The sequence below is a fragment of the Denticeps clupeoides genome, chromosome 10 (assembly GCF_900700375.1).
Source record: "Denticeps clupeoides chromosome 10, fDenClu1.1, whole genome shotgun sequence".
NCBI classification, from domain to species: Eukaryota; Metazoa; Chordata; class Actinopteri; order Clupeiformes; family Denticipitidae; genus Denticeps; species Denticeps clupeoides.
The window spans coordinates 18742134-18759041 of record NC_041716.1 but is presented as its reverse complement, the minus strand read 5'-3'; the positions used below and the strand labels follow the sequence as shown (position 1 = coordinate 18759041).

The following is a 16908-nucleotide window of genomic DNA, read 5'->3' as shown; positions in this document are numbered from 1 at the left end:
AGGAATTAATGCTGTAGCTACATATGAATTGTGTTGTTGATTAAGGTCTGACAATTCCCATAAATGTCATTAGTGCTGCGTGACTTACTGACACAGGCAGCCGGGTCTCGGATGTCTCGGGACGTGTCCTTGTAGTAGAAGGGTTTGCACGTCTCACAGTTGCGGCCCATGGTGTTGTGCAGACAGTTGTCACAAACGCCTCCGCTGGAGTTCCCCGTGGCCAGGTACACGGCCATATCAAAGTGGCACTGGGAGGTGTGGCCATTGCAGTTGCATTCTGGGCCAAACAGAGAATGAGATTTCCATATGTAGTCAAAAATATGCAGATACCAAGTAGCTTCAATGGATAAATAAATCCAAAATGAATATATATATATGTACACAAAGACATCTTGTTGAGGCGTTGTCTCAAAAAAACGTATTAAACCTGAAGTTATGCTGTGGTATCTGTCACCAAGCCAACACTAGCAGATCCTGTGCATCCATTAAGTTTATGAGGTGTTGTCTCCATGGACTAGTTTTCTTACTACCTGGCTAAAAGTGGGCACTACCTTTATGAAATACTAAAAAGGTGTGTACTTGGCTATGCATCCCCATACACAACAAACTCTGATACCCTGGGTGTTTTAACCCCTCCCTATCAGAACCACTTCTGGTTGACTCACTTGCTGCCACCCACTTCACATCAGTGATGCTAATGCTAAACAAAGTGCTGTATAATATTGTATTTGAACAAAAAAAAAACTATTCACTAAATAGTAAAATGTAACAATATACTACAAATATGCAGCACCAATAGAATATGATATTGGACCAGAATGGAGATGGTGTTATTACCCTTGCAGGTGTGGGGGTGCTTGGATTCAGCAGGTCTCCAGGGCAGGTCATGGTAGAAATCTTTACAGCGCTCACAGTTCATCCCCTCTGTGTTGTGCTTACACATGCAGTGCCCATGGATCTGCAAATCACAACGGAGCTTGGTCTTGCTGTTTATGACTGCCATCTAATACAAATGAAGCCTAATTCCATATGAGCTATTAAAAATGAAACATTTCTTTTTCATGCAGACTAATATAATTCAAGGACAATTCAAGTGGTGAAGCGAATCATGGCCCACCATGCCAGGCTCACTGCCATGGACACCAGGAACGGGAGCGCACTCAGAGGCATGGCCGTAGCAGAAGCAGCTGCCGCGCACCACCAGTTCATATAGGGAATAGTAGTACTTCTGCAGCACCTCCGGGCGGCGGTCCAGTTGGTCATCACCCAGCGTATGCAACTTGGTGAAGTTGATGCGCAGGTTAGTGATTCGCAGAAGCTCTGAGGGAGTGAGAGGAAATGCTGTGATCTCCTAAAATGCAAGTGACAGTATTTGCTGATGCATGGTGTATCTTCCTGATTTGGTACTTACACATATAACACAGCCTAATAAATATGCTCACAGAATTTCAGGCTGGACAGAATTTCAGGCTTTGGCTCGAGAGGGGGCGCAGTGGTGGGGGGTAGTAGTGGCCTAGTAGTTAAGGAAGCAGCCCCGTATTCAGAAAGTTGCCGGTTCGAATTCTGATTCGCACTTAACCCTAAGTTGCTCCAGGGGGGGATTGTCCCTGTAACTACTAATTGTAAGTAGAACCACAATTTAAATACCACAATTGAAATAAATGTAAACCTTTTGAATGTATACAGATATCTTTGACTACTGTATATGCATTATTACATGGTTTTCTGTATTTAAAATACAGTACAGAGGCAATATTTCAGTGTTCCCATTGAGCTTTTGATATAAAGATAAAAAAAACACATTAAGGAAGAGCATGATCTGACCTTGAGTTCTAATACTGTATGGGTCATCAATGTGAAGAGCTGGATCAAGCACTTTATAGATGACCTGAAAATAATAACAATTCATCACTGTCATATTATTAGTGTACTTCAGCACTCACTTACACAACAGAATAAAAATGTGTTCATCTCACCTCTCCATCAGTAGACGGCTCGATGTCGGAGTAGCGCTCTTCACAGATGACATCATTGATGAATTGTAAGGGGTGTGTGGAAATGCTGGGAAAAGTCTTACTGCATTCATAGGCAAAGTAACGGTACGGCCGCCACGTGCGCCCGAAATCCACTGAGCGCTCAATCAACATGGCAGCTGGCCTGAAGGTCTAGCAAAAGACACAAACGACAAAAGTTGCATTCATTAATTGTGAATTAATGAATTAATCATTAATTTCTCTCACTGCACCCACAAGCAGCTGTGTTATATGGCAGCCATGTAAATTCATTTTCATCTAAAGGAAATGCACAGTCTTAGTATTTAAAGCTGGTTTTGTGGGTAATATGTAATATGTAAACAAATTTGAATACAAAATTACAGATGAGACGACAAACTACTAGTCGAGGGAAAAAGCAAAGTAAAAAATAGTGACAGAATATTGTTATTGTGCTCTATTTGGGCTGTTATGAACACCATATTCAGATTTAAATGCTATACTGTACTGTATAAATTTTCTACCCCCTTAATATTTCATACTTGTATTCCAGGAATGGCAATGTTAACATGCAAGAAATGTGAACATGGACAACAACAAGAAGACATCTGTCCTTACGATACATTAAGCCATTCAGTACAGCAAACACAGGAACACAGACCTTAAACTTCATAATGAGGTGTGTGAAGTGGAACTCCGCCTCCAGATCCAATCTGATACCAACATTCTCTTTACCTGCAGGGGAGTAACAGAAGCCCCTGACATACACGAACAGAGACACACATCATTTATACAGCACACACACACACACACACACACACACCATTGACAGACTGCCACCAGGTGGGGTCTCCATGCTTATCCGTGTGATAGATGACATTCTCCACTCTGTGGCTGTTCCTGTGGTGGGAGCTGTATGGTCTTTGGGAGTTACACTCAAAGCACTTATCCTGGTCCTAGAGGAAGACAAACAGCAGTGTTCATGAGTCCTGCTTGATTAATCTGTGTTAATAATCAGTTTAGCCTCGACTAAGGTCACTTGAATTTGACCCAGTTAACACTCGTTGCCCATGGATACTAGGAAATAAAATGGAGCAGGGCCAGAGCGAAAACTGGGCCTTGGTAGAGGGCACTGAGGAACGGAGCCAGGACTGGAGTTGGGTAACCCTGCTGGTTGTCAAGGGTGACAAAGTCTCCAATGGCTTCAGGGCTCAGAGACTCAGGAATGAAACGCACAAAGAGAGAAGTTGTCTGTCACTGATATGACTATTTATTATATCGCCTGCTCTTCCATCTAATGAGTTACAGTTGCATACAGTCTCAGTCTACATTCTATACAGCCTAGCACACAGATCGCTGGAGGAGATTCTTACAAACGCCCTAAAAAGTAATGGTACAATAGTAGCTTTAACAGAAGATATGTGACTGTGGCCTGAAATGTAGATTTGAGAGTATATTTTCAATTTTTCAATAAATACGCTGAGAATCTGTCTGCATGTTTGGTTTGATAGCAGACATGGTCCGGCGAGGACCAAGATTGTATTTGTGATATCCACTGATGGCACCACAAACAAGTTTTATTATGAGAACATGAAAAAGGAGATAAACAGAGGAGGAGGGAGGAGACAGGATCTTGCACTCAGCGTTGCCAGATTAGACACGTTTGTATTTGATAGTCTGGGAAGAATTGCTTGTTGCAAACAGTTATGAAATGGGCTTGAGGGAATCAATAGTCATGGCTCAACCCCACACAGCTATGAGTGACCACCACACACTTAATTAGACTCACAATTTTGTTCTTCAAAATGACAAATTCCCAAAAAGTTCTAAGGCTCACTGCTCTGGCAGTGCCACAGACGTTTGTAAAGGTGGTTCAGATTCCACTGACTGACCTGGTGCAGTTTTGCCCATCAAAATGAACCAGGTGGTGGAATGGGTGGCACTTGACTGCTACATATGGGTCCTCCCTTATGCAGTCCAGGTTGCCGTGTGGCAGTCGGCCCCCATGAAGCTCAAAGAGCTTGTGGACATGAAAGGGTGGATGTCGCCCAAAGCCAAGCCTACAGTGCGAGGGCTGAGAAACCCAGCACGCCTGCATAGAGCGGACCGTCCGCCTCCCGTGGGATAGACACCGGAAAAGACACCGGATTATCCAGGTTTCGAAAACCTGCTGCAGGGACAAGAGGGCATACCACACACCCGATGTTGCTGGCGATGGCGCCCGTAACCTGACTCGGCCTGGAGAGGCAGACAGCGAAGGTGAGCCCCAATTTGCCACCATCTCTTTCAGAATCAGAATCGTATTTATTGGCCAAGTAAGTGCAAGCACATACAAGGAATTTGATTCCGGTAGATGGTGTCACTCAAGTACAATGTAGGAAAAAACAACAACAACAAACAACAACAACAACGAGACAATGTGTGTCTTGTTGGTCAGCAGGACCAACGAGAGTCCTCAGACCTGAAGGCCCAAAAAGAGGATGACAACCTCCACCACAGTGACACCATCACCCTTAGTGAGCAGTGGGCAGCCATGACAGGCGCCCGGGGAGCAGTGGGTTGGGACGCTAGGATTTGCACAGACGACGCACACATAATCACTCCTCACAAGCAGGCACCAACCACACCACTACCTCACATTATTGGACAAAAGTGTCTGCGGTTCCTCCTATTGCCTCCCGCAATACTGACAGGCAGGGTAAAGAATTAAACCAATTAAACCAGGTACAAAAGGAGACAATTAAGCTATTGGCTGTTTGCAGGTGAGGTGCATTAAATATGCATAATAATTCATTCAATCCTTGTGCCCTCAGTAAGTGTGTATATTACCTAAAAGGGCAGAGAAAACAACTTTCAAGCATTATTATATATTATCCTGGTGTCTAGCAAACATCCTTCAAAGACATTCAATTCTTCAAAGACATTCAGCTCTGTTCCACCATTGAATTGAATATTAACTAGAAGGTCGGACTAAGCTTACCATCTACTGCATGGTGCAGATGTCTGATGTGAGAGGACTGAATAAGTTACATATTGTGCAGGGTACATGCTGCTTGAGCTTTTTTCATTATAACAAAAGATACTTTGTTGACTTTAGAGGTGTATCTGTACCGTTCACAATATCAGACCAGACTGTCCTTGCAGCTACAGTGACATGGGGCCAGTAGCGGCATGTCACGGTATTTATATTTCTAGTTAATATTCAGAAAGCATCTCCGGACTGCCTACCTGCAGGTGACTGACGATACAGTACTGTTCTGACCCATGCAGACCACAGGTGGAGGTGGCTGTTAGGCTGGAGGCTCGGCCAATCAGCAGGTTCCCTGTTGCTGGGTAACAGCTTCCTTCCGTACAGCCATGTGGATTTGAGGGGAAGTCCTGGGCCAGGGCGCTGACTGCTGGAAAGAGAGGAAAAGATAATGAAGAGTAAAGTGATTTGTTTATTCTGATGTGGCTTGTATTATACAGACTCAGTATGTGCAAAACTTTGTCAACATATAATTATAATACTACATTATAATACTACATTCCAACAACATCAAATGAGTTTCAAGGTAAAATGCATATCTGATTATATCACTCAGATAACGTTTATTTTGTACAAATATTTATATAATTCCCTGTATTTGTGCAGAACATAGAATGAGCTGAAAATAGCACCACAAAATGTGTCTTCGGCATTTTATGCATGACCCTTAGCGAGTATCTGCCAATTTGGCCTCTGATTAAATCAATGTCCATTATTGCATTTCTCATTATAATTGTATGCGTTCTTAAAAAAAGCATGTATATAGAAGTATATATACAGCAAGGACATGTGCACACACACATGCGCAAACACGTAATTCACGTGAAGTAAATGCTGTGTGGTGTCACGGGTAGAGTTTCTAGGATCACGTACTGAAACTTGGCCTCTGCTGAAGATTTAAAAAAGACTGAACTTTTTCAAATTGCACAAATTCCACTGAAGACAGAGCAGAATTTAGGGTGTTTGACTCACACTCAGTAGCTCATATGGAGCTTGACAGAATCCACGACTATCCATGCAGCTCACCAGATAACACCACAATAATAAAAAAATATATGAGCCCAACCTTCGGAATGTGGAGCAGCAAATGCAGCCCTCCTTGAACAAACAGTGACGCTATGAGCAGGCCTGTGAGTTTTTGGTCGGAATCACGTGTCCCAGTGTCCGGTCACAAGGTGAACAGCTCTATCTAAAATTTAGCAAACACCACAGTTGCCACCTATATGGAGTAACTGCATACTTTTATTTGATTGTGTTGAATTGTCATTTACATTTTTTTTTCTCTCACTTTTTGTTCATTTTCATAACTCAGGTAGTCCCCTTTTTTTGTAAACACCTTTTGCTCTGAGAGTTTACAAAGCTAAAATAAGGTTAGAGTACAATTACCTCCCTTCCTTGTTGCAAATTGAGTGACCAGCCGTGCCAACCCTTCATGCACCTGAGTTCACCTGTTTATGCATGCCATTTATCCAGCCACACTTCACACAATCACTAAACACGCAACGCTTTGCTCTGATAAGGTCATTAGTAAATTGCCCTCATTCTGCCATTAAAAAAATGCATTTCACAATAAGGTCAAGCTGCACGGTCACAAAATGCCACAAGCACGTAATACACATTATAAACTGGCAGTGTTTCATAACTTAATCAGAAATGTATCAATTTAATTGAACACCTCAGTACACAGCATTATGTATATAGTACCATTCAAAAGTTTAGTGCTTTTGAAAAAAAAAATCCATGGAAAAAATGATGAAGAGTACAATAGAAAATATTACTCAATGGAAGGTGGCATGGGACAGGTTCAGTTCCATACAAGGCAGGCAGCAGTGAAAGCTGCTGGGAGGGGTCGCTCACAACACAACATCTTTAGGTGTTTAGGTTTCTCACCACCTATCCAGTGTTTTTCATTTTTCAATTTCCATTTTTCACTTGGATCTATGGTCTCAGTATAACATTAAAGCTGATAATTACAGGACACACACAAGCCCTGTTTGTATATGTAATTTACAAAAATGGCAACAGTGATGCAGCCACGTCACATCTTGCAGAGATTCTGAGCCTCATTCTGTCGTTTTCTGGTAGTCTGCATTCTTGTAATAAGCATGTGTGTGTATGTGTAATGTATGAGTACAGACTACTGGAAATGACAGAAAGATATTATGATTCTAACAGGAAAATACATTATGCAATAAAAACACAGATATTAGGCTTAACACACACACACACACACACACACACACACACACACACACACAAGCCCAAACAGAACCTGAAGTAAACAAGGGGGCCCAGACCTCAGCATCAGATCTCCCTGCATAATGAAGAGTTGCTGCTGGAATGCAGAGGGCGACAGGAAAATGTTATTCATTACAGAAAACATTCCAGGTGTCAGATTGTCCCAAACTTTTTCTTCCAAACAACCAGGCTCACCTGTACATGATGTCCCTTTCCACACCTGGAACACCATTCTCTGGGGTGCGGGTCCTCACCTGCACGGGCCAGGCCGCCCCCATGTTACAGCAATGCTAGTCCAACCGAAATTATTGAACAAAGATGCTACGTGTTCCGTCGGAAGCCACCAAAAATCGCAGTAGTGTACACAATACAGTGGCCCCACTTGTGCATTGTATTTGGTGATGTAAGGCTTGGATTCTGCTGCTCAACCATGAAGTCAAGACGAAGGTTTGTAGGTGCCTCAGCCTACACTGAACCCGCTCTGTGAGTTTTAAGAGGTTGAGTTGCTGATGTTCCGAAGTGCGGTTGACCATGGAATATTTAACAGCTAGGAAATTGACTTTTTGGAGACATTATATCACAGTACCACATTTTATTATTGACCAGGGGCAAATAATACATTTAAAAAAAAGTAATTAGATATTGTTACTTAATTCAAATAGTAAATGACTTTCTGCATTATAAAAGAAACTAGTCACCATGGAAAGTAACTTAAGATATGTCCGAAATATGGATTCTGTGGCTCCGTCTCCCCTGTCATTAGCAGAGCTCATGTTAGCCACACCTGGGTTTGTGCGGCTATCATTACTGACATGGATAAAGATCCATTTACATTCTTACCTTTAATTTTGGGTAAGGGAAAAGTAATGTCCGTATTTCCACTGTAAAAACCCCGTGCCTGGGTGCCCACCTCTGCCTCTGGTTGCCTTAATGTGAAGTTTAACTTCATTATCACCACTATGCGGCTATTTCATTCCCTCCCCTCGGCTCTCACCAAAGAAAAGAAAAAAGCTTTGGAGCTCCTGTGGCTAAAACAGCTTATTGCTGCGTGTTATTGTCAGTAACAGTAACGCCGTTTTAATGACGGAAACGGAAATTGTTTAGATTACACGTTACTGAAAAATAACTTTTTTCCTCCAGTAACCCTGTTATTTTGTTGCAGCTGTTTATTGATTATTTCCACATTATTTGACTAATATAGCAATTTATACATTAAATTTACATAACTGAATGAAAAAACATGAATGCGCATTTTGCCTAGTCGCGTTAGTGGAACGACTTCACGTCCACTTGCGATATGGAAATAGCGCTACGCTCTGCCCAAGCCCCCCTTATAGGTGTACTCTTAAAGCCTATTCCAACATCAAGTACTAAATACGAATTACAGAAAATAATCTGCCGCAATCTTTGTTTTGGGTCTAGTATTACTATAAATGATTCTTGATAACTAGTCTACCCACTGACTACCCTCATATGCTCTGAAAATGCAGATTTATGTGAAATCATCAAACATTGTTTCACAAGAGTGTTGATAATCCAGGACCATTCTGAACAACTGGCATCATTGTGTCATGCTCAAATGAGGGACTCATCACTCTAAAGCCCTTTAAACTGTATTCACAGCACACACGCTTGAGAAAAGGCCGGTGGCCGGGACGGTTCAGGTTCACTCAACACCACCTCCTCAACACGGGCATTATGGGCGCGTTGCTGCTGTTGTTGTGCTGCCAGAGCAGAGGTGTATGGTTTCCTCACACCATTGTGCTCCTCTTTCACCTGGGCATACAAACCCCAGAGGGGCCGTACCTCTCCGGAGAGAGAACACAGGCCCAGCCCGCAGATGAAAGACAACAGGTGTTCATATGAAAGAGGAAAGAAAGTTCCTGCTCGTGTTTGCAGACAGCTCAGAGACCTTCTGAAGGACATAAACAAGTCCTCTCTGCCCAGTTTATTAGCTAGGAAATAGTTTTTTTTTCATTTCATTAAATTCAACAGAAGGAGGAGGAACAGCGTTTCACCCACAACCTCTCGGGTGCCAAATTCACCCTCATTTGTTGTCACTTGATTAAAGGAAGCCGTTGATTGATAAATGTGTAGCGTGCATCACACTGAACGAAACAGGAATAAGAAATTACTTACCAAACAAGATGATATTGAGAAGTCCTTCCATGGCTCACGCTCACAAAGCAAAACCTGATAGGTACCAGCGTGCTGAAACAGAAAGAAAATGCATTTTTTTGATGAGGTGATATCGCCCACTGTTGCTGTGGCCAATTGCTGCAATTTGTAGTTATTGCTGCAATGTGTAGAATATGCAGGTTTTCCTGTTCTCTGTGCCGCGTTACTGATTAACAGGAGCGAACGGAAGCTGATGACATTCCTTAAGTTGCTTATATGGCACACCTACACAATCCACACGCATGTGACCTTCACACACAGCTCGTGCCTCACCGATCTGAGAAGGACAAGCGTGAAAGTGCAGATGAACTGACTGTCAGGCCCGTACAGTCTCAGCCACAGGGAAACAAATTTATGCTGATCCGAGGGGAGCCCTAAAGGTCAAAGGTGACATTATGACTGCATGGTGGCACAGTAAAGACAGAAAGGCTTGTGTGTTCTCAGGCTATGTACACAGCCCTGCCAAATGAACAAGAACCTAAATTCTGTGGGAACGCACTGTCAAGCATTTTTATAACTGCTGTCTTTAAATACATTACCAGTTCTAAATTAGTTCTAAAAAACTTTGCTTGTGTATTATAATTCTGGTGTCAAATACCACAGCACTTCATTCACTTGCCAAAAGTTTACTTGCAAAAAAAAGAAGTCAGGTAGAAGCATCTTAGCCATATCAGCAACCAAAATGAAATACAAACTACAGAGTCACATGATAAAACAAAGAAGTGGCCTCCAAAGGAAGGAACAAAAGAAATTACAAACTGCATGTGCCCCTAAATTCTGAACGGAGGCCAGGGATTTAACTGAAGAGTTCAGATACTCACGCAAGCGCACGTGTCGACAAAGCCCCCGTAAGGATCTCTATCTAGCAGCCTCGGAGCGTGAGAGCACACGAGCTCTACAGCACAGCCCTGGGTGTGTGCATGTGCACATGAGTGTGTGTGTGAGTGTGTGTGTGTGTGTGTGTGTGTGTAACTCTTGTAAGCACAACCCGGCTGTGTCAATGTAAAAGCAGATTGAAGAACGTCAGCCAATCAGATGGGTAGGAGACTGGAGCCCCTCCCTCCTCTCCCCCTGTCACCGGAGCAATAGGGTGAATGGAGGGCGATTCTTATTCAAATGCGCCTGTCATTCTGAAGCAGTGCGTGAAAGGGGAAAAGCGGTCTCCCGGCTGGCGGAATGCGCCGGTCCATTCTTTGGGGTAAAGTTTGGTAAGGGGTGAGGTTGGAGAGCGCGATGGAGGGGGGTACGGGGGTGTTCTGCCGCATCCCATTCAGTGCGCCACCCACTCCACAGCCCGCCTAGAGGCCAGCGGTCCTGCCCGTCTGGGAAAATGAGGAGTCCTGCTGTGAATGAATACTTTTTTTTTTTACACTCCCAGTCCTATGTAATCCGGCAATAACAACAATTGGCAGCACAGAGGGGAAACGGGGATCAAAATCCCATTTGACCTCAAAAACCAATGCCTGACCACAACTTTGGATCAGTTGCATTTTTGTCATCTGGCTCTTAACCAAAGAGAAGGCCATAGAGTAGAACGCCTAGCAGGGCCCCCAGACGGAACCCGCAATTACTGGCCGAGTCCTCTGCAGATCACCTGTTCTGGCTGGACTAGATGACAGATTACCTGCCTTTCAGAGTGTGCATGTGAATTAAAATTCCATTCCTGTGTGCTTTCTCTGGGAATGGGGCTGGTGAAAGCTAAACCCCCATCACAGGAGCCATCACAGGACCCCGTCCGAGACCGGAATACCATGAATGAGCTGGAATTACTCATAACTACAGGGCTGTCCTGCTTCCAGAGAGGAGGGTGTCTGTTACCACACCCCTCTCCACACACTGACACCATGCTGGAGATACAACGACACACACTTCAGTCATGACGGCAAAACCCCTTCCCTGTCATGAAGTAGCATGTGGGAAATGTTTTCTTTCTTCACATTTAAAATAGTTGCATACAATTCAACTTCTTAAAGTGAAGTGATTGTCATTGTGAAGCACAGCAATGGTGCACAGACCATGAAAGGCGCCCAGGGCTCAGGATTCGAACCGGCAACCTTCTGATTACAGGTCCCATTCCTTACCCACTAGGTCACCACTGCCCCCAACTAACCGACTCCCAAACTGCCAAGGTGCCATTGAGCAAGGAACCGTCCCCACACACTGTGCCTTTCATGGCTGCCCACTGCTCACTAAGGGTGATGGTTAAAAGCAGAGGACACATTTTGTTGTGCACTTCTGTGGGGATATTTTATCTACACTGAATCAGATAGCATGTCAGATTTATTAGGTTGCTAATAAGAATGCTTGAATTAGATCTATGTGCATGTTGGCCTTCCTAGTGGCCACGGTCCTGAGATGTGTACAGAGGAGAACAGAGGTTTTTAGGATTGTAAAGAACAGACAAAACTGGGGCAGGGAGGGAGAAGACGGATGCTTCACTTCACCTGGAGGGGGGTCCATGTAGAAAGTGATGTCAGAGCTGTTATTCAGAATCCTGAAGACAGACTTATTTGACTTAGTGACAATCTTCAAATTTACATTTACATTTACGGCATTTGGCAGACGCCCTTATCCAGAGCGACTTACAACGTGCTTAAGTTACCATCAATGAGGAGATCAATTCCAGTTCACTAGGACCCCAACTATGAATACATCTATTTTATTCACTCTGTTGTAGATTCTGTACACAAAGTTCGACAACAAGAAAATTACAATTTAATCTAAATATTCTTTAAAGAGGAAGGTCTTGAGCTGTCGTTTGAAGGTGCTCAGTTACTGAGCTGTTCTGACCTCGAGGGGAAGTTCATTCCACCACCGAGGGGCCAAGACGGAGAAGAGTCTAGATGAATGTCTTCCTTTTACCTTCAGAGATGGAGGGACCAGGCGAGCAGTACTGGAGGCTCGGAGTATACGAGGTGCAGTGCGAGGTGTAATAAGGGCTGTGAGGTAGGATGGTGCTACTCCATGTTTGGCTTTGTAGGCCAGCATCAGTATTTTGAACCTGATGCGTGCAGCTACTGGGAGCCAGTGGAGGGAGCGTAGCAAAGGGGTGGTGTGGGAGAATTTGGGAAGGTTAATGATCAGTCGTGCTGCTGCATTTTGTATTAGTTGTAAAGGTCGGATGGTACATAGTGGTAGACCAGCTAGAAGGGAGTTACAGTAGTCCAGTCGTGAGATTACTAAGGACTGAACCAGTAGTTGGGTGGCCTGGGTTGACAGATAAATTCAAATGCTAATGCTGCAAAAATCTGGCCATGGGACATCTCTAAAGCACTTTACATTTACATTTACAGCATTTATCAGATGCCCTTATCCAGAGCGACTTACAATCAGTAGTTACAGGGACAGTCCCCCCTGGAGACACTCAGGGTTAAGTGTCTTGCTCAGGGACACGTTGTTAGTAAGTGGGATTTGAACCTGGGTCTTCTGGTTTGTAGGCGAGTGTGTTACCCCCTAGGCTACTACCACCCACTATTATCTAGATTAATCTTGTTAAGCAGGCGTGTACAGACACCATCTACAACACAAGTCACCTTGTTCGCTGAGATCAGCTCATAACAGGACAGAGCCATGACAGAGACTGAAGTCATTGATAACAGTCAACATCAAACGTGGGCCATGAAATGGGTCACGAAGGAAACGCCTGTTTCCACATCACACTGTAGCAACGTTCTAAGTTCACTGGCTGGAGAAACACTGTAAAAGTTATTCAGACCTGCACCAAGGCTGCTGCTCTGAAGTGAATCCTATTGGTATAATAATGAAGAAAACACGTGTTTGTGGGACAGTTACACCAGACTCAGGCCCCTGTTTGTGCGCCTCCATTTAAGCACGGAAATAAATGTTTAACCCGGCCCTCTGACACACCTGAACTCTCGGCAGCGGCAAGCTCACCTACTCTCACCCTCCCGCAGGGCAAGACCAGACAGAAACATTACACCTGAACACACCAGCGGCCCTTTATACAGCCTACAGACCTTCCTGTTCAGAGTGAAACAGAAAATGACGCAGAAAAACATCTTTAACCATTAAATGCGAAGCTCTTACGAAGAGAAATAAAGGGAATTGCGTAAATAAAGACATCATTCAGCATGTATCCATGAAATAATAAATAATCTACAGACTGACGTTCCTACGTCAAAAAACTCAATCCTTAATTGCGACCATTTGTCCACCTTCTGAAACATGATGGAAAAAAGCAACTAACTGGACAACCAGCACTTTTTCTTGGTGTGTAATTCAGGTTTAAGTTGAGTTTTAGTCGAATTTCAGCTACAGACAGGTTGGACAGTACATGGTGAAACCAAACAGTGTAACATTTAGACAAGGTTACAGGACGACATAGTTCACTTGTGCGACATTCACAAACTAGGTTACATGAAAAGCAAGAAGGTGGGACACAGGAAGTGCAAGACAGGCCGTGCAAGAGTAACAAGAGTAACGTCAAATAAAACTTGTAGACAACAAAGAAGGAAGACAGCGCTAAAAACAGTGAACTAGTAAGAACGAGTCAAATAGGTAACAAAGGTGTAGAGTGATGGCCAGAAGGTACAAGTGACACCCCAGGTTAGTTTGCGGCGCTATGAGGAGCCCATTGTGGCAACCAACAGCTCTGATGCGCCATACTTCCTAATATGGATGATTTAAACCTCCTCCTGTCACATGCCCAGGTAGCGTGCAGCATCCCTCCTGACTCTCGTGCAGATTGATCTTTCAGTTCAAGCATTCTGATTGGCATGAAAGTGTGACATTATGTGACATTAGAAAACACGCCCCATGCACTTTGAAATACACTGAAAACCTCCACCAGATAATCAGTACTATTCACTTCCCCTGACCGCAGTAGAATGGTGTGGCTGATGGGCCAATCAGAATTTGGCAACTGTGTAATTACATCTAAATGGTTTCAACTGCATGATTTAAACAACAAAGAGAACTTTTAGCTTGAAGCCTTTGATGTAAAACGTAACAGGGTTAGCAGCAATGATTACAGAGCAATGTGCTTTTTTTTTTTCTAATTTTGCTCATGTAAAACAGGTTTGATTGATTGTGTTGCCTTGGCATGCCGATATTTTAATTTAATGGGTTAAAATAGTCTCAATGTGGCCACTACAACACGTAACCGAGTGAAAAAAACTTTGACTGGTCCTGTGTAGACAGATCCATGTTCCACCAGTGCATTTTGAGTTCTGTAGCATAACTTAAAAAAAACTCCAGAGGCCTTGTTCCCAGTGGGACCAAAAATGAAAAGCAGACAGTAAGGATAGGGTGACATTTCTCACACGGGCGGTCCGTAATCTTCCTGGTTTTCACTGGAACAGTTTCCTAATAAATGAGCTGACATTAATCACATTATTGCTCAGGACAGATCAGTTATTCTGTGCAGTGAGTGCCGACGAGTAGTGAATGTTACGGCGCCCTTTAACTTTTACAACTTGCGGTGATGAAGAGATCAAAGGTCAAAAACAAGCTGATTAAAATAACAGCACAGAGAGTGAGAGAGGGAGAGAGAGAGAGAGAGAGAGAGAGAGAGGGAGAATGGTACCGTGTCAGCCGAGTGAGTTTTTTTTTTTATCCGGGAGAGTACCTGACCTCTTTCTCAGTGCTCATTCCACCAAGCTTTATGACCCCTAATCCTGTGGAATGTGGGGACCCGTGTCCCCAGCTGACCAATGACACAGTGCAGAAAGGACCTAGTGATGCAGGTGATGTCGCCGGCTCGCAGAGAGACTGAACTGAGGACAGGATGATGGCTTCGTACGTTTGGGCTCATGACTTTTAAAGACTTGATTACTCGCTCCACTGCTCCTGTATAACAACCATAGACATACAGTACAGGACAAAAGTTTGGACACACCTTCTCATTCAATGTGTTTTCTTTATTTTCATGACCATTCTCACTGAAGGCATCAAAACTATGAATGAACACATGTAGCGTTATGTACTTACTTGTGTATTGTACATAGAATTCTGACTGTACACTTTTTTTTATATTTATCCATCTCCTGTACATATCACCTTATGTATACACATAACTTATTTGACCTTTATCCTGCACTTGCTGCTTAGACCTAAACTGCATTTCGTTGCCCTGTACTTGTACATGTGTAATGACAATAAAGTTGAATCTAAATCTAATCTAATCTTGACAAAAAAAGGTGAAATAATTGAAAACATGTTTTATATTCTAGTTTCTTCAAAATAGCCGCCCTTTGCTCTGATTACTTTGCTCTGAGGTCGTCACCTGAAATGGTTTTCCAACAGTCTTGAAGGAGTTCCCAGAGGTGTTTAGCACTTGTTGGCCCCTTTGCTCACCCCAAACCATCGCGATTGGGTTCAGGTCTCCACTTTTTGTTAAGTACATAACTCCACATGTGTCATTCATAGTTTTGATGCCTTCAGTGAGAATCTACCAACGTAACTGGTCATGAAAATAAAGAAAACACATTGAATGAGAAGGTGTGTCCAAACTTACTGTACATAGTTACACCTACAGTAACAGTAATAGCGCCTTCGTGTGACATACGTCACCCGGACTGAGATTTTGACACATAATGACAGCAAGGTGGGGGGGGGGGCAGTCAGAACACAGCAAGCAAAAACGACCTGGAGGTCCGAAAAATTTGGAATTAGTACAGCGACACAGACTAATAAGCTCAGCCGACGTAAATAACGCGCGTCGGGTGACGTTGCCGGGTCAGGGGTGAAAGCGGGTTAAAGGTCACCTGCTGTCCGCGCGCGCAGCTCTTTAACAGCCAGACGCGGAGCTCGCGCCTCTCCGCCGCCGCCGCCGCCGCTTCCGCCGGTCTGCACGCAGGTGGAATGGAGGCGGGGAGACGAGGAGCCGGCGAGTGTGGAGGGCTTTTATTTTTTTTTCTGCCCTCCGGTCGGAGCAGAAAACAGAACGCGCGAGTCTTTCAAACCTTTTCATATCTCACTGATATCCACGCCAGGAATGTGTGCTGCACTGCGGGCACAGAAAGTGCGCGCACCCCTGTTACCACGATAATAATGATGCGACTACCTTTATATGATCTGGAACCTGCGAAATTTAATTTAAAAAATCTGTTAGAGAAAAATGCAAAATGCTGGCGTGCACAGACCCAAACTAAAACTTTGTTAAAGCGCCTTTTTACTTACACAGCGTTCAGTCTTCAGCGTGTAGTCTAGTCACTCAGTGCCACGTTAAAGATAAAGCTGAGTCCCTACACAGTGACTGTGATCTGAAGGCAGGTGGGGCTGGGGGAGTGACAGTCAGCATGGGACATTTTGACTTGGCAGTCTTGGTGAGGCCCCCCCTCATATTAGATTTTCTGGATTTCCTCAGGAAAACACTTTTTTTTGTTGTTGATTCGGACGTATGCTTCAGGTCATTGTTGTGTTAAAAGGTGAAATTCATCTACAGCTTTACAGTACACGGTTTTGGACCAAAGGTATTAAAAAAAAAAAAAACTTCAATTATAACCCCAAAGC

General features: G+C 43.7%; 1 protein-coding gene across 4 annotated transcripts in view; it reads right to left on the bottom strand.

The window, feature by feature from the left end:
- The window catches only part of lamb2l (laminin, beta 2-like), a 33372-nt gene extending 16730 nt beyond the window's left edge, over nucleotides 1-16642 (bottom strand). For 2 of the 4 annotated variants that reach the window (XM_028993489.1, XM_028993493.1), the window contains exons 1-10: nucleotides 16576-16642; nucleotides 9397-9468; nucleotides 5220-5389; nucleotides 2815-2947; nucleotides 2653-2726; nucleotides 1977-2165; nucleotides 1825-1888; nucleotides 1118-1320; nucleotides 838-958; nucleotides 89-277 (exon numbers count right to left, since the gene is read on the bottom strand). In XM_028993489.1, coding sequence (XP_028849322.1) covers nucleotides 89-277; nucleotides 838-958; nucleotides 1118-1320; nucleotides 1825-1888; nucleotides 1977-2165; nucleotides 2653-2726; nucleotides 2815-2947; nucleotides 5220-5389; nucleotides 9397-9427 — 1174 coding nt within the window. In that variant the 5' untranslated portion in view covers nucleotides 9428-9468; nucleotides 16576-16642. Of the gene's footprint in view, nucleotides 1-88; nucleotides 278-837; nucleotides 959-1117; nucleotides 1321-1824; nucleotides 1889-1976; nucleotides 2166-2652; nucleotides 2727-2814; nucleotides 2948-5219; nucleotides 5390-9396; nucleotides 9469-10256; nucleotides 10381-16575 lie in introns of those variants that run through there. The other 2 variants (XM_028993490.1, XM_028993492.1) reach the window with 2 other exon arrangements.
- Between the last annotated feature and the right edge of the window lie 266 nt (nucleotides 16643-16908).